The sequence below is a fragment of the Drosophila biarmipes genome, chromosome X (genome assembly GCF_025231255.1).
Source record: "Drosophila biarmipes strain raj3 chromosome X, RU_DBia_V1.1, whole genome shotgun sequence".
NCBI lineage: Eukaryota > Metazoa > Arthropoda > Insecta > Diptera > Drosophilidae > Drosophila > Drosophila biarmipes.
The window spans coordinates 4,390,692-4,410,653 of record NC_066611.1 but is presented as its reverse complement, the minus strand read 5'-3'; the positions used below and the strand labels follow the sequence as shown (position 1 = coordinate 4,410,653).

The window sequence follows — 19,962 nt, the reverse complement described above, 5'->3', positions numbered from 1 at the left end:
TGTTATGTGTCAGATGGAAGGTATTTCGCTTGTTTTGCTTTCTTGTTTTTTTCGGCGCCCCCCAAATGATTTCTTTGGCAGCTTGTCTACACCTGACTTTGGCCGGGATTTTTCACTCCCCGCCTGGAAAAGCGGAAAACCTGCCCCCTTTCTCCCCAATTGATGTGCGCGTCACGTGCCGCCCCCTACGCGTATGCAGCACAAAATTTTAATGCTTTCTCCGCTTGCTCGCAGACTGAAGGTCACTTGGCGGCAGTTTGTTCATCTGCTCGGCGCCTTTGTGCGAAAAACAAACAGCGGACAAAAGTGAAAATAAATTAAAATTAAAACGAAATAAATTAGAAAATAAAATGCGCCTTGCACAGAGGCTTTTCGCGCAGTTTCCCCCGCCTTTGTCGCAGAATCTCTCGTTGGTCACGTACAAATGACGGCACAAGGAATTTTTAGATCTTTTGTTTTAATCATAAATTGTAGGCCATTGGGTGGGGTGGCACTGGGTGGTGGTTGCTTGTTTTCGGGTGGTTTTCGGGGTGGACAGCTACAATAATGTTTTTTGCTTTGTTGCGTAGTTTGCAATAAATTTCAACACAGCCTCGCAGCCTCGGCCCCCCCAAAGCACTTCACATTCATTTTGCATTTTTGGCTTTACGCTCTTCCCTGGCACTGGGGAGGGGTGGAAAATTGGGCCGGGAAAGTGGGTGGCTGCCTGCTGACAGATAGAGCATCTGACCAACTGACAGATCGGGGGAGGCGGCGGTGCCGGGGGAGCCGAAGGTTTTCCAGCCCAAAACAAATGATAAGCGTTGACATTTTCTTTTTTCCATCCTTCCCCACTTTGAATACTCTCAAGTTTTCCCAGCTCGCGCCGTTTTCCCCAGGCGCGGCGTTGTTTCCCTGTGTGATAAATTGCCAACAATCAAAATCCAAAGGCCGAAGCTCTCCTTTCCTCCGTCGTCTTTGGCAAATGTAAATTTAATACTTGATTACCTGAAAATGCGATGGGATGTGCTGGGAAATTCTGCGAAATTTGATAAGCAATTTTTCGTCTATGTACTCGTAGAAACAAAACAGAGCCGGGAAAACAGAGCAAGACAAATATCCCAGGGGAGATGAAGTTGTTTCAGAAATGTAAAAAAATGTGAGTACCAGAAAATGTTAATTTCAAGAGCAGGGTACAGTGCGTCAAGTAACTGAAAGGATACCCCTGACTCAAAAAAAGTCACAAAATAAATATTGTTATATTTAATTAATTTATTGGGCCGTCAAAAAGCCAGTGCTTTTTTTGCCATTAAACTATGTGCTTGCTCGGCAAGAAAATCCCCCAAGAAGATGAAAGAACTTCGTTTGGCCCCACAATTTGCTGGATATTCACTTTCCCTCCCCCTCTTCTAATGCCAACATTCAGCAACTCCATCGACTTTTCCTATGAAATTTGTATCTTTTCATTTGGTTGGCCCTATCTAACTTGTATCTGTGTGTCATCGTCGGCTAACCGCAAGCGCATATGACATATGGAATCTGTCCCCGACTTTTCCCATCCATTTCCCTCCTCCACATGTCAAACTATGACCCGTAGAAAATTTTCGAATTTAATTCAATTAGTTTTTCGTTGCTCCCTTTTTGCGGCGCTCGTTTTTATGAGCAATTCAAGTAATGTTGTACCGACGTAACCTCTGAGCCGCCCTCCCGCCGTATTTGCCTGCAAATATTTAGAGAAAATATCTTGGCCCGGCCCCCGGGCCTGTTTTGTGGCTGGCCGAAAGGAAGCAAAGCAGAGTTGGCCAAAAAATGGACAAGCAAAATGGGGCTCTAAAGGCCGGCACAAGATATACTCTGGCAATAGATAAAATATTCCTGAGTTAGCGTAAATATATTCCTTATAAAATAGATAGACAGATAAAACTACTTTCTTAAAAATATAATATATTGGCATATTCCCCATATCATAATAGAAAAAAGTTTTAAATTTTAATAACCAATTAATCCCGAATTTGGACAAAATTAAATTATTTTTCAAATAAAGATAGATTTCATTAAAGTAAATGATACTATAATTTTTTTAAATTAAATCGCTTCTCCCCAAATTACTTTAGTCTCGATCCCATAAATCCATCAAAAACCCCACCTAAATTAAAGTACCCCATCGAGGGTATAAAATCGAAAGAAACGCCTGCATGAAGAGAATTTAACATGTGTTTGGGGAGAATTTAGGGATGGGCCATGGGACCGACTTGTAGGCGGTATCTGACGAGCTCATCTTGTGGTTTTTAAGTGCTCTAACGGCATGTGCCACCCCCTTTTTCCGGCCTCGTGGTTTTTTCCTCCCTTTGCTTTTTTGGTGATTTAAGAAAATTGATGGCTTGCTCTTGACATGACTTGCCAATGGACCAGTGGACGAAAACCCGCTCCCAGCTCAAGGGCGTGACAATGCGAAAAGGAACAGGAAGTCGGGAAAAGGGCGTAGAGAAATGGGGAGGAGAAATGGGGGACCTTCTTAAAAATTCATAGATTTGATTTGCTTGTAGTGCCTATAAAGATGTTTGCACAATCCCCAAAAGGATTAGACAGCCAAGCAAGCAGCAAATTTCCTCAAAAATATGCCACGACATCGGGATTTATTTGAGAGTCATAAATGTGACATTAAAATTGTGGGAAGCCTCGTAAAACAGCACAAGCTTTGATTTATTACAGGCTCAACGAATGCAAACAGGGAAAAATCTGCGAAACAAGCCGGAGAAAGATATCTGGGAAAGCAGAAGCTTTGTTTTTATTAAGGGAATCATTTTTATAATTAACATATATACACTGTAGCTAAAAACAAATATAAAACTTCTTATAAATAACTTAACCTCGTAATTATTCCTCTTACTAGTATTGGTGTCATATCGATATTACCGATGTTTTTGACCCAACATCGATAGTATCGCTTGGAATAAAAAAGAAGGTTAATGTAACTTTTACATGTACATATACTTCATTCAATCAATTTATTTTAAATTACCATTATTTTTGGGTTTCTTTTGTTTTTGCAATTTGTCGTTTTTGGTGGTATCGATATGATTCTGACCCTTCTTATTTTACAGAGTTTTTTATCTTACTCCGAATCTTACATTCTGCCTGCTCGAAGATCGTCTTGAATACAGAGCTCAAGTGTTAATTATCTCCGGTGCATTTGCAATGGAAATTAGGGTTGAGGCATTTTCTCCGAGCAGCGAACGTTTCTAACGTTTTTCGGGCTTTCCCTGAGCGGAAATTAGCTCACTGAGGGCCTTCGACCCGGATTCAGTCAACACTTTCAGTTTGATTGCTCGGCGAATAGGGGTTCGAAATACACTCACGCGATGCAATTGTGTCAACTCGCTGGCAAAAGCCCCCCGTCCGTCGCGAAAATAAAAAATAAATCCTTTTGACTAGATTTAATTAAATCCCCACAAAAAATAACGAATTTTCAGCATTTTCGCTGGTGTTTAATTAGAAGCGCCACGCGAAGGGAGTGAAAAGGCAGCGCGGCCACGTGGCGTATACGCAATGCGCCAGAAAGGAAAACAAAGATGGGAAAGCGAAAGCTCGCCGAGAAATCGGTGTCATGTTAATGACCGATTAGCATGGCGTGTGCACCACCGGGTATTAAGTTTTTCGGGCTTAGGGTGTCTGGGGAGGGGGTGGCGATAGGTGGGTGGACAACCTGAACTGTGACCTGTCAGCCCCACTCGAGACGACCCGTCAAACGCACTTCCTGGGGAAGCAAAGGTGAGGCCAAGTTACTGCATAGTTTAATTGAAAACCCCGGGGAGAGCAGGGAAATGGCAACGAAGAAAACTCATTTCCTCCCATTTAAAAGCGCTTGAAAGTATTTATCAATTAAGGAAGGCCGGAAAAAATTTGAAAAATGTATTGAAGAAGTAAAGTAGAAGTTAAAGTACAAATTATTCTACCTTATATTTATAGTTAGCACTTCTAACCTTTAATTTTCCGTGCTTTATTTATACGCATTGCTGCTAGGCACTCAACCGGCTTTGGTTAATTTCTTGTGCCATATTTCCTTCCGGTTTTTTTGAGCTTTGCCCTGCGAACTACTGACCTAAGCGGATTTGTCCACATAACAAATTAAAATGTGGCACGCAAAAGGAATGCCCACCGCAATTTTCGCCCGGCGAGTGGGCGTTTTCGCATTTTCGCAGGCCTCATCATGCCGCAAAATGGAAATTTGTGTCGCATTCCAAGGAAGTTCATATATATCATGTAAGTTTTTGGGGTTCGGGCGCTAGTGCTGCTAGGTGGAAGGCGCTGCGAGTGTATGTATACCCACATATAATGGCCAAAGTAAATTGGATTTCGCTTTATGCAAATTTATGCGCACAGATTGAGTGACATTAATGGATGATGAAGTCGCCAGCCATGACTGAATCACAATCGCACCGCGCATGGTGGGTGCACGGAGACGGAGGGCCGTTCTTTGTGGGAGGGCCTTGGGGCCAGAACTTGCTCCCCCGAGAAGTGGAGGCCGCGAACGTGCTTTCGCTATGACCACAAAAGCTGAACCACTCAAAACCACCGCCTGCCCCTACCCAAAAACACGGGGCCTGCACAATCGCGAAATGTAAAAAAAATCAGCAAGTTCCAAATCCAAGCAAAACGACTTCTAACTCCCTTTACATGAGATATTCGGGTTTTCTAAAAGCGTATTTAAATGACTTAAAATATTTCACCATAATATAGAAATATACATAATAAATCCCTTTAAATTGGTTTGGTTTAATTGGTAAATCTTGCATAATTCAAAACCATTTATATGTCAATAAATGGTTTTGAATTATGCAAGATTTAAAATAAAATTCTCTTATAATGGAGCCCAGAAGTATGCAACCAAATATTCAAAGGCAATGATATTTTACAGCATACTTTTGGGTACCATTTCAAGTGATTTGGAAACTCTATCTAGCAATTAAGTCAAATACATAAAAATATTTATCATAAATGTATTCTGTTCCAGGTTAAGCACCAAAACCTCCAATAACGAAGTCCAAAAGTATGCAATAATTTATTTAAGGACAAACATTTTTTTCACAGCACACTTTTGGACACTTTTACAAGTGATTTTAAAGCCATGGGGATTTCAGTGTCATTCTCGGTTGTCTACTTTTTAAGTCACATTATTTATTGTAGAGTGTTTTTTGCCCCGCAAGCTTCTGACCAAAGTGAAATACCCTGTGCTATGGCCTAAAATAAATATATTCAACAAATTGCAATCAAAAGCCGGGGCAAGGGACAAAGTGAAAGGAAGAATTTTCGGCTTAATTAGGAATGAACAAAACAACAACCAAAAAAGGAAACGGAGAGGGGTTCACGGTGGAGAGCCTGCTCATTAAGCTGTTGTTGCTTTATGGCCATTTAAAACATTTATGGCCAAGAGCGTTTGAATGACAGGTGCGATGGCAGCGGACAACCTTGCCCATTAAATGCCACCCAAGAGCCACCCACCGTTTTTAATTGTGTGTTTACAGGAGCATAGCAACAACAAGAGCAGCAAGGACACTGCGATCCCGACTGCCACTTTCCAAATGGAATTCTCACAATTTAATTTTTAATGTCCGCTTGTTTGTTTGCTTTTGTTGAATTTATTCATTTACTTATAGTTTAGTTTTTATGGCCGGCGGGGATGTGTTGTCCTGTGACGAAATTTAATTAGTGCAGTCCCCTTTTTTATTATGTCGTTTGCTTTGATTTTATGCTCTGGGTAGTTGAAGAGATAAAGTATGCCTACTTTAATGAAATGGATTTTATTTTGTGGAAAATGTTTGATTGTGATTTATGCTTGATTGCCCTTAACCTAATTTAGATTTTTTCCGTCCCCCGAAAGCTAATCGAATTGGTTTATTTTAATTTGCGTTTTTATTCTCACTTTGTTTCCATTTTTGTGCCCTGATTTCCTTTTCCTTTCAGAACGAACTGCGTCACGTTTCAATTCAGCCTGGCAAATTCAATTTGCGCTCATTACAAATGGTGACACATAGGTCAAGCTTGCCACGCCCCCTCGCTGAGTTCGCGCCCACCTTTTTTGGGATGGCCAACGGAATGCCCATAAAAAAACACAAAGCAAAAGCGCTTGAAATTGGACCCTAAAAATGGTAAAATATAAAGAGCGGAAACCATAACGAAATACGATCACCGAATTTATAAATACTCTTATGTTTAACTGTTAAAAAATATGGTATTCCATTTTATGTGAAAGTTTTTATTTAACAAACATATTAAATTCATAAAATAAATATGGTATTACCTGTTTGATTTCCCTTTAAAATGCATCTTCAAATTATTTTTACCCATTAATATTCACTTGTTATCAAATAAAGAAAACTACCATTTTTAAAGACTCTATAACTGCATCCTTATCATAATATCTTTATTTCTGATTCAAGAGAGTTTCCACAGAACTCTTAAAGTATGCCCATTCAAGGAAGTCGGGGACTTAATCGACTCTCAAAGGGTCGCCCTCCCCGAAGTCTTCAAAGGGTATTGTGAATGGGAAAAAAAGGTAATACGTTTCGAATAAAGACCGAATCGAAGTATTTTGGGTCGCAAGTGGACGCGCACTTCCAGTCGTCGTGGGTGGTAAATAAAATTTAATATAATTACCTCCATTTGGGAGCCCTTCTTGCCCATGGAACCACCACCACCCGTGTGGCCGCCGCTCTGTGCGGCATTCATGGTGGCTTTTGTATCTGTATCTGGGCCTGGATTTGGATCTCCAACGGTTTGTATCTGCGGTCGGTGCCGGCTCTGGTGTACGCGTGCAAGGACCAAGTGTATCTACGTTTGGCTGGCCGCCTTAATTATTATCGTCGGGTGATAAATCCTGCGGACCGGCCTCCTCTTCGACTTTTCCAATTGAAATTTATGTGTAATTTGAGTTCGTTTTGCACTCTGCATTAAAGTTCGGTGAAAGATTTATTGCATTATTTGAGTATGGTTTATTTGATTTGGTTGCTTTTGCCGCCGTCTATCTGTTCGCCCTGCACTTTGGCACGCACCGAATTATGCTTTCTTATCCCTGCCCTTACTTATTAAACACTAACAGAAAATGTGTTTCCCTTTGAGTTATATGTTTATACATTATATGTTTACGCATGTCTTTTTTATGAAAATATCTAAATATTTTAAGACATTTTTAAAAGCCCCTAAAAGTAGGCAATGGAATATTTGACATATCACATCACATAAGGCGGAAGATATTTATATTTTCAGTAAATGCCGAAAATATTTAACTATTTATAATTGATTTTTCTCTCTCTGCAGCTGCAATTTGGGAAAGTTTCGCTGACAGCTCCTTCATGCTAATGATACACAACTAACCGGGGATCGGCGGCCCTATGGGGCTGCTGGCTGCTGCGAATGAGATACTTGAGCACGTCGTCCGCCTTTAATACAATGTCTCTGCTCGGCGGACAGCAGAAAACAGAAACTCAAGCTGAAGTTGAAACTTAAATAAGCCAACAGCAGAAACAACAACAATGGGGACAGTTGTGTGCGGTTAATGTAACTATATACGGGCACTTGACGTCCTTGCCAACATATCGCATGACTTGTCACCCAGTGGATAGGATGGGCTGCCCGAGATGGGGGTGTTTGGATTCAAAAACGAAAGGGGATGGTGTCCCTTGAAATGCCACAAAAGTTTCGCAGAATCCGCAGAACTAACAGAGCGACCGGAAAATGGCACGAAAAATAATTGCTTGCGAGCCATTATTCTTTCATTAGCAACCAACAATTTTAATTTTCCGGCTTACTTTAAATAATTTGGGGAATATACCTATGTATGTTTTATTACAAAAAAGGAAGCTAGTTTACTTTATCAGGATCACTTGTCGAGTCAATCTAGCCAGTCTATAAACGCTGAGTTCTCGACAAGTATAAAAGCTAGATGGTTGGGAATCATGCAGATTCTTGGGATTCCTGCGCCATCTTGCCATATACACATTTCGTTACATTTTGTATAAGCGATTCTGATTATTAATACCCATCTGCTTGCCAAAAATTCTCTAAAGCGGACCATTCATTAAAAAGTTATAAGCTAGTAAAGAGCAGCTGTTTTGCTGCAGGCATATTTCCATCTCTCTCGCTCTCCCTTTAGCTGAGTATGGGTATCTGACAGTAGAGGGCATGGACTACGTGTTCTCTTGTATTCAGTTTGAAAATGGATTATTTTAATCCATTTGAAGAATTCATTCTTTAAGGTTACTTTTCCCGAGCCCTAAGTTTTGCCTAATAAATCAACGGCCGTGTGTGGCAGTTATCACATGCAAAATATTTCCAAGAGTTAACCAAAAGATTTGTGCAAACTTGGAAAACGCCGCCCAAGCCCGCAACTCAGTGCCATTGTGTTTATTATGGAAAGTTAGTGCGAGTTTCGCTTGGTTAGACGTGGAAAGTTTCGGAGATAATTCAATAACAGAACGCATGCATTTGCTTTAATTTAATTCCGTTTCGAAACTTTCCAGGGCCACGGTTTTTTCTTACTTTTTTGAAGTTTTTCATTTGTGTGTTAATGCCACAAGATGACAGGAAATTTTAATAAACTTCGTCGTGTGTGTCGGGCATAGAAATGTGTGTTCAAAAGAAACTTTCGGCTGAAAGGAGCGGCGAAATAAAAAATACAGAAAATACAAAAATGGGGAGACCACACCAGCGACCGGGCGAAAAGTGAAAGATGATGAAGGCAATTTATTCGAACCCTTAAGCCTTTGATGGGAATGGGCCGTGGGTATGGTGGTCTGGGGTTCTGGGGGTCTAAGGGTCTGGGGGTCTGGGACCCTAGACAATGCTCACATATGTAAGCCTGCCGAAGGCCTAATTGCTGTTGTTTGTCTGCGCCCAGCCTTCTTTTCTTGGCCTATTAATTTGCCTAAAAGTTGGCGTTGGCCCACAGGGATGGAATTAGAGATAGAACGAATCGCTTTGTTTTTATGCATTTGCTACGTGATTTAATTAGTTGACGCTGTTTGGCAAATTACCCGACGCCCGACTTCTGGCTAATTACCAGGGCATTATTAACATATTGCCATTGCCGAGGGGAAAAGGACTCAGGACTCGGAATGGCTGAGCGATAAACATCAGCGATAAGCAGCGAGCATTGTGTCTCTATCCGGCTTCTATTTGCCATGCAAATATTGGCCAAAGACAAAGTAACCGATTCCAAAGCCAGACCATGCCAATTCCCAAATAAATAAGGTAAGGCCCGGGCCTCAGGAGCCAGCGCTCACCAGTCGGCGGGCAAAGGACAAAGTACAAGGTACAGAGTGCAAAGGACAAAGGGAGGCCCACAAAGGACCAAGGACGACGGCATTTTACGGGCTCTTGGGGCAATCAGCACGCAGCCAAACGAGAGAGAAATCAAAGATTTGCCAATCGGAATTCCTCAGCAATTTGTGTCGACTTTTTATTCTGGCAATCTCTGCAGGGATGGCAACAGGCTAAATCCCACGGTTTCACACACAGGCGGCAAAGGCAACCACGCGGCGTATACTTGATATCGGGCCCTGAAATCTCGTCCTTCAGTGCCATTCAAATTATTAGTAATGGTTTACTTGTTTTATTTTTGAAATTTATTTGTTTAGGTCCGTTTAACAAGCAGCTACCCTCAAAACGTTTAAAAATAGTTAACAGGACAACAACAACATCTCAATTTATGTAAAATTTTAATAGTTAGAATTTTATTTATTGTGATAAAATGTTTGTTTTAAGTATTAGTTTAATTAATATTTAAACACTTTAAATGGCAAAGTATTTTTACTGTGTGTTCCGATGTTATGACCTCATTTGCTTTTACTTTAATATTATTACCTAAAGCCATTGGTAATGTGATTTCTGTTTTTCAATATATATTTTTTTTTAATTTTGAAAGGCTGTGTTTTATCAATTTTTTCAACGAGGTACTTTAAAACGTTTTAATTCGCTGATTTGCACTTAAATCTGTTTCCCAATCCCCTTGCTTAATTCTTGTTACGGCTTTTTTATTCGATTTTTATTGGATTACTTTACGGCTTTGGTTGGCCAATTGTCAATTAAGCAATTTGCGCATTTTTATTTCACACTCACAGACTTTCCGCTTCAACTGGCTCATAACACCGAAAAAAAATGCATATATCAAATTAATCCAAGGGGCGTGGTTGGTTAATTAACGCTGAATTTTCCAGAGGTTCTAGGGATTTTCGGTTTTTGATTTCGGGAAAAGCAGGGGGCGCGCAGAGCTGAGAATTGCAAACGGCAGCGATGATCGCCGACGAGACGAGATGCGCCAGGATTCAAAGGAGCAACGAGGACGAGCGACGCGATTTCCGCTCGCGCGTTTTCCGTGCGACTTCAGCGGTGCGACTTCAGCAGCTGGCGTTTTGGGCAGAACTGAGCGAAGACGCTGCGGAAAATCGGAAAATCGCACACGCACATGTCGCCTGGCCAGCCAGTTTCCATTCGACGTTTTCCGAATTATCGCAGCAGCCGCGCGCTGGCGAGCTTTCAAAACATCCGCATGAAAGCTGCCGCCTGTGTGTGGCACGCAAGCTTTTCCCGTCACGTGGAAATGGAAAATCGGCTGGCAGTGCCAGGAAAAACGCGGAAAGCGGCGAGCAAAACAAAATCGCCGAAAGCAAAATAAAACCGAAGTCGAAAAAAACATCAGGGGATTATTAGAAAAATATAAAGAAAATGTTTTATAAACGATTTCGAAATGATTCAAGTTTAGTTACATTTTATTTTAGTATTTTTAATATTTTATAATGCGAAAAACCATTGTTCTATCCACTAAAAATTTATATAATTAATTAAATAATCTATTTTGATAAATTTTTATTTAAAAATTTGTTACAAATTTGCTGCAATGAAGAACAAGAGGGTTTTTAAAATGGTTTGTTCCTTATTGCTATTTTTTGTTCTTTGGGATTTTCCTAAGCTTCAAACAAACCAAAAACTTTCCTTTAAGAGCATAAGGACAGAACGTGCCTAATGAGGTTGGTTTTTTCTGTTCGTTACTTCTAAAGTTTTTGCCAGCCTGCACTTATTTTTAAAGTTTTAACCGAGTCAGCAGAAGGCGATGAATTAGCGCGGACGATGGACTTTTAATATAAAAAATCATTTTTAAAACTTTGCAGGCTGCAGATAATGATGATTAACTAAGAATTCGTGTCAGCTTTGCTGTGATCAAAATAGTTTAATAGGTCTAAAAAATGCCTATAAACCTTAATTAAATTTGCTCGTTATATTTTTATCATTTGTCTTTATCAACCAATTTAAATCATTCCCATTTATTTTCCCTCTTACTTTGGGTAGTTTTATATTTCTTATAACTAAGTTGGAAAAAGAGGAATAATTTAGTGGTATTTATTTTATTTATTTACTTACAAATGCAACACAGTTATAAATGAATCAAACAATCATTGAGAATGCGTGCAGTTAATTACACCTTTAGGCTCCTTCATACCCCCGGGGTCCTATAAGCCCGATTACTGCCCATTTTCTCAGCCATACGTGTCCCCATTTGGGTATTTCTTGGGACCGTGTCAGAGGAATGAATAATGTGCACCTGGGCAGAAGGTGGGGATGGTCGGGGGCTGGAAGATGGGATCTGCACCGAACCCCCGGGAGACCAAGGGTTAGCCAAAGCCGTTGATCAACCGCCGCCGTTTGTTTGTTTGTCTTGACTCGGCGTCCATTTAGCATATTTCATGGCTCCTCGTCCTGCGTCCTGGGCCATGAAAAATCCTTTGTGGCAAGTGAATGGAATAACCAAGCAGCCGGCGGCAGCTGAATGAAAGTCATTGCCCACATAAAAACGGAAAAAAGTACGAACCGCTTTCCGCTTGCTTAGCTCTGCCAAGTTTTTCTTTTCAGCTAATGTCTAATAAGCAATTTTCCTCTTTGTTTTTTTGGTCAACTGGTGGATTTTTTACAAATGATGCTGGCCCCGTTTTTATGGCAAAGTTACTTGGCGAAAATCCAAGCCCACACGTGAAAAGTGAAAACTCAGCAACAGGCCCGCGGCCAAGAGTCGAAAAAGTCTGGGGGGTCATAAATTTTGTTTCGCCAACAGCTTTTCAATGCCATTTTCCGAATGCAGTGGAAAAACCACACACAGCGCTGTGCAACGCTGCGTATGCTTAACTCTCCACAGTGAAATGATTTATACGCTGCGCGAAGAAAAACATGGGAAAAGGTACAAAAAGAATGGAGAAAGCGGAAAGAGAAAGTGGAATGTGGAAAATTCTGGCAGCGGGAAACTTGATGATTTGAATATGATAAGCTTTTCTCACGGAACCCAAGCTCGTTGAAGCTTGTAATGTCCTTTAAGCTAATATAAGCTTATATCAGCCTTTAAATTGGCTTAAAGCTAGCATGTTGTGAACTTTTTAAGCTGTAAGATTTGTGTTTAAGGATAATAGCTTTAGAGCTTTTCTTCCAGCTTTTATTAATATAAATGACGTTATGTTGCCAACTTTTTTGAATTTAAATTTAAAATTTGGTTCAAAATCCTGAATAATGTAAACAAAATCAAGAGAGATCGACGACTTCGACTATCAGATACCCATTACGTAGCTAAGCGGAGTGCGAGAGAGATGCAGATATGCAAGCAGCAAGCGACTGTTCACAATAATGCTCACCCCCCATCAGCGCCACCTGGCGTAGATTTTTTTATTTGTTATAACTTTTTAACGGATGGTCTGACTCGAACAGTTTTTGGCAAGAAGTAGGATATTGATAATGAAAACCAACGTCTTCAAAAATGGAGCCGCCAGACGGGTTTTAGCGTGGTCTGTATGAGCGTCAGAAAGGGCGTGGCACCCTGTCTAAAAAAATTTGCGATGTCTCGTGCCAACTCCCAACATTATACGTTTCGGGGCAAGAGAGTGGGACCAGTTAAACCGCCAAGAAGAGGAACACCTTAAGAACATGGTGAGTGAGAAATATATTATGAATTTAGAGCTCTTATATGTATGTATATGTTAGACAGAAGTCACAGTTCAAAATGAACCTCAAGAGGGTCTGTTCCATGAGGAAGTCCTCAATAAATCTGAGCTCTCTCCTTCTGCCATTGAGAGGAAGTCCAAGAACAAGCAGTCAACCAAACCAATCCAAAGGCAATTCTAGAAGAGAGTCCGGTCAATGTCTTTAGGGTCGCCAGTAGCATTCAGTAACTTCCTACGTTAAGATGAAGAATGGTGGAATAAAGATTTGGCGGACAATGAGCTGTTGGAACAGGCAACCCACACTTGGTGTCGTCTGCATGGCAGCCAACGTAGACATTTCGACATTTGGTAAGGCTATCTAAGTTTAAAGTGTTACACACACAATAATATCTGCCAATTTTCCAGAACTGTCAGAACCGGACAGGAAACACTACTAAATTGAAAATATATACATTTGAAGCGTAGATGTTTTGTAAACCTAATAATAATAACTATCGATGTGTTTAATCTGTTTATTTTTTAGTCATTATCGCTAAGCTATCAAGGTCTGCCAAGAATTTCGATTAACGTAAGTTGTTGTGTAAGTTTGCAAGGCAGTAAGGATACGTTTCCGACCCCATAGAGTATACAAATAATAATCGACTTTAACTCTACTAGTTAAGGGTATAAAAGCCCATTAAAAGTAATTAACAAATTTTTTACGTTGTTTGTTGCTGAAAGACAATGTGTTTTGAGGTTTTGTTCTAAAGATTTCTTTTAATTTTTGCCCAACAAATTCTACCATGTTGCGAGGGCGTCGTCAAAAGTCAAAATGGTTACCAAAATCATATTATTCCACTCTGAAGATGAGGACACAACAAACCTTAGAAGATTCTGATTAGAATGACATATACTACATTGCATCCTCCCGACTTTTCACTGCTAATTGCCTCTGCCAGCAAGAGGGTTTGTCACTTCCCATTAAAGTTGATATGTCACTGAACTGCAGCTGCCTCCGCCCAACTTTCCCCCATTGATGCGCACTTTCCTGCTGGTGTCTCCCCCGGAAAAGAATCCACTCCCCAACGACGACTGCCATGAAGTGCAGCAGTTTAATTGCAAATTGCAGGGAACTCGCCTGGTCGTGCAATTACCAAATGGGGGTTGGGGTAGCGGAATTAAATCAAATCCCTGGGCGGACCGAGAGCTCATAACTGTGGGGCAAACGGGTTAAGCTTACCTATACACACAAAGAATTGTCGGGCCAAAAAGACGAAAAAAAAAATAAATAAAAATTAAAGTATTAAGTATTTTTTCTCATTTTAAGGCCTTAGACAAGAAAATATATGTATAAATAAAATAAATAGCTAATTTTCGAGAATTGTGAGAACTGGAGGTGAATCACTATTTATTTTAGCAGTGTATTTTGGTAGCTTCTTTAAAAGTATTATATTCTTCTGTATACGAATTTAAAATTATAAATATATTATTGGCGTATATAAATCTTTAAAAAAAGAACCTTACTTCGAAAACCCAAATCAATTAGTTTGTACCCTAAAAAACAGATTTTTGTGCAGAATTGCTTAAAAATACTTTGTTTTACCAGTTAAAAAATTAATTTTGTATCAGACTTCATAGCAACATATATAGCATACCTAGAAAATATACAGTTGTGAATTCATTTTTAAGTTTTTTAAATCGGACGTAGCTTAAGATACATATATATAAAATTTAATGTAAGTCATTACAGAATTACGTTACAGAAATAACTATTTAAGAAAGACAATACACACTGTTGGTCCAAAACACAATAAAAGCTGACAGCATATTTAAAACAAATTTAAATCTTAAATAAACCTAAAGTGATGCACATCTTTACAAAACAAAAATACAAATGTGATATATTTTGCTGGCCGCAACGAACTCAAACTGGATTAACCCTTTTCCTTCAGTGCATAGATGTTTTTCCATTTTGCCCCGGCATAAAGACATTTCAGGGGAAGAGACTTTGAAAATGCATTTTCCATGAACGGGACTCATCATCCTCCGCTCCGAAACACCCCTGAACACCCCGTAACTATCCCCTCCCCAGCTGCAGCTGCACCCTCATCGTCTTCATCATCGGGCACTTGTCTGCCGCTCTAGTGCCGCGTTTCTATTTCTATTTCCATCCTCGCCGGCATCCTCTCCATCCCTTGGCAACTTCCGCAACGCTGACGCACTGTGGGGTGTGATTATGCACTGGCAAAAAATGCAGCCTTTTACATGTTCATTTTGTTTGTTTAGAAAAAATCAAAAATGTTTCGATCTGTGTTAAGAATTAAAGAAAATAGTAAGGTTTGTTCTTATGGGCACAAATAGTATGCAACACTTTTTAGAATTGACTTAGGCACGTAAAGTATGCAACATTTGTTCGAGTTTAATTTGTTAAAGGCCTTTAAAAGGGCATGTCACTACATTTCACTCAAACTTAATTTCATAATTTTTTAAAATTTTATTATAAAGTAATAGCTGTTTTCTCAGTGCATTGGCGGGTATTGGATGTTTTATAGGAGGGTGGTTAGCGACTTCCTTTCCGCTTGCGTAGGTGTTTCGCTCGTGGCCATCTCTTGGCCTTAGTTTGCCATTTTTCTTCATCTTTTGTGAGCGCTGATGAATTCGTTAGAAGCAACCCCCCTTAACGACCCCTGCTCCCCCGGCCCTGCCGCCTCTGCCGGTCCGCCCATGGTCGCACCTTTGGGGCAATCGTGCGCAGGTTGTAAACAACAGGCGGGCCAAAAGAATGGAAACAAAAACCGCAGTAAGTGAACATTTCAGAGTCGCATCCTTGACGTCAGCGGCAGCAGGAAAGTGCGGAAAATCAGGGAAAGCAGGGGAACAGCGCCGGGAGATGAAGCCACCAGAAGCCGCAGGAATGCCAGCAGATGACATGCCGGAAGAAAGCCACAGGAATCCATTGGTTTTCAAAGATTTACCGGGGAAATCGTTATGGCAGTCCCACGCAAAGAATTAGCATTCCAAGAATTTTAAAAACAAAATGTTAAGTATCTAATGCATATTAACGAGGTAAGAAGTCGAGACGATGCAAAGGTTCTGACATAAAAGTTTGTGAAGAGAAATGCTTGTACATTCGTTGTAATTGATACACCTTCTAAAATGTTTTTACACGTAATGATAAAGAAATTCAGTTTCAGATGAAAGATAAATTATTGATTCAGTTTTTGGTCAAAAGTAGTCTTATTTATAGATTTTAGAAAATATACTATTTTCAGCGGGGTTTCAGTCGTAGTAAAGTTGGTTATTTTTTTAGCAATTTATGCAGTTTTTAAAAATAAAATAAAAATATCCAGGCCCAAGTGTGAACGGACTGGAACAAACAACCGAAAAAATACAGCCGAAAAAAAGTAGTAAAAAACTTACTGTACCTTTTCGATACAATATTTTCTTCAACATTTTTAAGGTTTATAATTTTGTATTCAATATTGTAGATATATCTACAACATATCCTATATTGCTGGGTAAACAACTTCGCAAATCGTCTTCGCATCAGCATTGAAAAAACCAAAGTTTTTGTTTAACGCAAATAAGAACTATGGACGGGAAAAAGAGTGGAAAGGCACCAAATTACATGTTTTAGAAACAAAAAATGATTCTGCGGAATTTTCTCACAGGACATGATATGGTTGAGAAAATGGAACTAGTTGACCCTTTAAGAAAAGGAACACTTTAAGTTCTTCTTATGCCTGGAAGAAAAGGAAACCATCCAACTTTATCAAAAAGCAGGTGAAAAAGAAAGTCGGGACAGCTTTTTGGGCTTTTAAATACTTTCACATTAAATGTTATGCGCTATTTTAAGAGGAAAGGCGTAAATAAATTTTAGAGTCTTTAGGCTCTAGAGTCTTTGGGCTCTTTTGGAAAAGGGAACTGATAATTGGTGCCTCCCTCCTGGAAGCCAGCGCAGACAACTTGACAGGCAGCTTTCCACATAAACATTTTACCTTTTACTAATCTACAGAGATCTTTAGAAAACAAAAAGATCAACGGAAACGCTTTAGCGAAGTAAATATATAATATATTATAATTAATATTTTGTTATTACGCTTTTCAGATATATCACCTTTTTCATTTTTCGCAAGTAACAAGCGTACTAAATTGAGCTATTTATAGTATTTTTTCCGCCAAAGTCAGCCAGTTTTCCCAAAAAAGGCAGAGCTAAACTTTTTTATTTAAAGATTTTTAACATAATCTACAACTTCCAGGACCTTAAAACAACGATTTAGGACAAATTGACAAACAAAACAAAATTTTAATTTTGAAAAGTCCCCCAAAATCTTGTTTTACGTCTAGCAAACATCAACCCACATTTGCTTTTAACGTCTCAGACTTAAGAGCAACAAAAATATGGCCTGGATAAGAATAATAAACATCGTTCTCGTCCTTTTGCTGTACTTCCAATTAGCCCAACTGGTGATGCACATTGATGACGGCGATGGTCCCGAGCACTTGAGCGCCAGATTATCCCAGCATAAGAAGCAGAGAAGTTGGGACTTCGAGGAGGGGCAGGACCAGGATCAGGATCAGTGGCAGGTCGATACCTATATGGAGTCGCGGTCGGGCATCTGTTCCGCCGAGAATGCTCACGAAGTGAGATACGAGAAGAACAATCGCTGCAAGGGTCCCAAGAAGGTTGTCAAGGATGAGGACGACGACGATGAGGATTCCGATCCGGCTGCCAATGACGACGAGGACGACGACGATGATGACGAGGAGGACGGCGATGATGAGAACGATGAGGAAGGCAATGAGTTCAGCATGGAGGACGAAGCCTTCGTGGAGAGGATCACCTGCCTCCTGGGATCCCTCCATAAGCACACCAAGGCTATGACCGATAACCTCAAGATCCTGCAGTCGCGTTTGGGTTCAAAGAAGAGCACAGCCCCGGGAACCATGTGTAGGAAAACCAACTTTGGGACCATGATTTCAGGACACCCCAATGCGAAGTGGCTCAAGAAGCCGGATTTCTACGGGGAACAAGAGCCATGCGGTGAGGAGAAGTGTGATTCGCAGGAGGGCATGGAGCTCGAGGATAGCCAACCGGCGCAGCCCCTCGGTGACGATCACCGCATCGTCGTACCGCCCCTTCTGCAGTTGATCCACGGTGCTGCCTCGCTGCAATCCCACTTGAAGGGCCGCCCGGAGACCTCGGAACCAAGGCCCAGGTATTGGATGCCCACAAGGGAGGCTCCCGAAGATTTGCAGGCCCCGTTAAACTCAATCCCGGAGGATAAGACTCTGCTGCGATACGAGGAGTACGAGGCGAGGTTGAGGAGCCTCATGGACAACCGGGATGCCATCGAGCGGAACGTAATGAAGATGATCAGCCCGCGGCGGTAGGAATGTAGGATATAAATGCATTATATCACAATTTTACTCAGAGATTTCCTAATAAAATAAAATGAATTATAATATGCAGACGCACTTCAAATAAATTCGAGTAAATTAATTAAAATATACAAAAATTAGCTAGTAGTTAATAAGTTTAAAGTTGAAATAACTCAACTGAATAAAAATAAAGATCAGAGCTCGCAAATAAGAGCTCGTCTCTTAAAGTATACAAGTACAATATGTTGCTCACACAGCCTTTCTCAGAACGATATTATATCTTTCAAATATTGAGAATCCACTACAAAACTTGAGAGGATATATCTAGAAAGTTAAGAATCAGTTTATAAGTCAGAAATGCTTCCTTCTTCCTGGTATTTAGGAATTGTTTAGGGTCTTGGTGTTAATAAAGCACCTCTGTATGTATGACTTTGCACTTAAGGAGCTATATCTCTTATTTAAAACAAAGTGCAGTATCCTCTTTGCACGTATAATAATACGTAAAAACACTCATAATTTTTAATCGCAATAATCAAAATATTAATTCTGAAACTGTGCTGAGCTGAATACATGATGCCAAAACTATCCGAACAAAGTAGTCTGTATAAGTCAGCTCATTTATAAATACTTTGAGATAGTTGTAGAAGTAATCGCAGTAGGCCTCCATCCCTGCTGCCAACTGGTTTGCCCCCTTTGTTCATTCCGACTGTAGTCACCGAACAGAGAACATGGCCAAAATGACTTCCACGTATCTGCTGTTAATCGTTTGCGTTTCCATGGTCATTTTTGGCCACCGGCAGGCCGAGGGAAGACGTCCGTCGAAGAGGCTGAACTACTACAACTACGACGACGAGTCGGACATCTTCGAGAGGCAGTCGGACACGGAGTACCAGCTGCAGCCGAAGTCGCACGAGGACGAGGACCCCATGGATGAGGCGCTGGACACCTCCGACCTGGACATCGGGCTGGGCAGCCGCTTTGGGCGCAAGAAGCACCGTTTGCAGCGCAAGCCGGCCAGGAAGTTTCCCGAAACCTGGTCCATGCTGGTCCACGAGGGCGAGAAGGAAATGCGGGAGGATGGACACTTCGATGCCGACTTCAAGATGCTCGACGAGGAGGACGAGCAGCATTAGGCTGCCGAAGGGACCAGTTACGATATATTATATACAGTTCCAAAAAGACTCTACAGTTTCTTGATTTATGAGATTTCCTTATTTGGGATAACCATGTTCTAGTCATCATTAAAAAAATACACTTCCACAAAGCATGTTTGGTTTAAGTATCGGGTGGAATAATAGTGTAATAGTATATAGCCTTTTATTGTAGGTTAAAGAAGGGTTAAAATTTAGGTATATATATAAGGTGGTTCGAAATTTTTAAGTTGGACACGGTTTTGAATAACTTGGATGTATATTAAAAGTTCGGCTTTAGAATTTCTTTAAAAAAATATAATTTTATTTGTGCAGGGATTATTTAAGATTTGTTTTGCAAACCTAGATTTTGGTCATCCGTTGTTACAACTTCGTAAATTTTTTGCAACAAATGTTATTAAGAAAATCCCCTTGATTTAGCACTCTATCGCATTTAAGAGTTTTATTACTTTGGTTATCAAATTCTGGTAGGAGATGCGCATTTCAAAATTGAT

The 19,962-nt window shown here is 40.4% G+C and overlaps 3 protein-coding genes across 3 annotated transcripts in view; 2 read left to right on the top strand and 1 right to left on the bottom strand.

The window, feature by feature from the left end:
* Positions 1-10,379, bottom strand: part of LOC108033172 (inactive dipeptidyl peptidase 10) — a 56,594-nt gene extending 46,215 nt beyond the window's left edge. Inside the window, exons 1-2 of the mRNA XM_017107408.3 lie at positions 10,096-10,379; positions 6,637-6,924 (exon numbers count right to left, since the gene is read on the bottom strand). Coding sequence (XP_016962897.1) covers positions 6,637-6,708 — 72 coding nt within the window. The 5' untranslated portion in view covers positions 6,709-6,924; positions 10,096-10,379. The remainder of the gene's footprint in view (positions 1-6,636; positions 6,925-10,095) is intronic.
* Positions 10,380-17,229: 6,850 nt separating this feature from the next.
* On the top strand, positions 17,230-18,383 carry LOC108032946 (uncharacterized). Its single transcript, XM_017107018.2, has one exon. The coding sequence runs from the start codon at positions 17,337-17,339 to the stop codon at positions 18,327-18,329; it is 993 nt and encodes a 330-aa protein (XP_016962507.1). The 5' UTR covers positions 17,230-17,336; the 3' UTR covers positions 18,330-18,383.
* Positions 18,384-18,970: 587 nt separating this feature from the next.
* LOC108033173 (uncharacterized) lies at positions 18,971-19,581 on the top strand. Its single transcript, XM_017107410.3, has one exon. The coding sequence runs from the start codon at positions 19,046-19,048 to the stop codon at positions 19,448-19,450; it is 405 nt and encodes a 134-aa protein (XP_016962899.1). The 5' UTR covers positions 18,971-19,045; the 3' UTR covers positions 19,451-19,581.
* Positions 19,582-19,962: the final 381 nt, after the last annotated feature.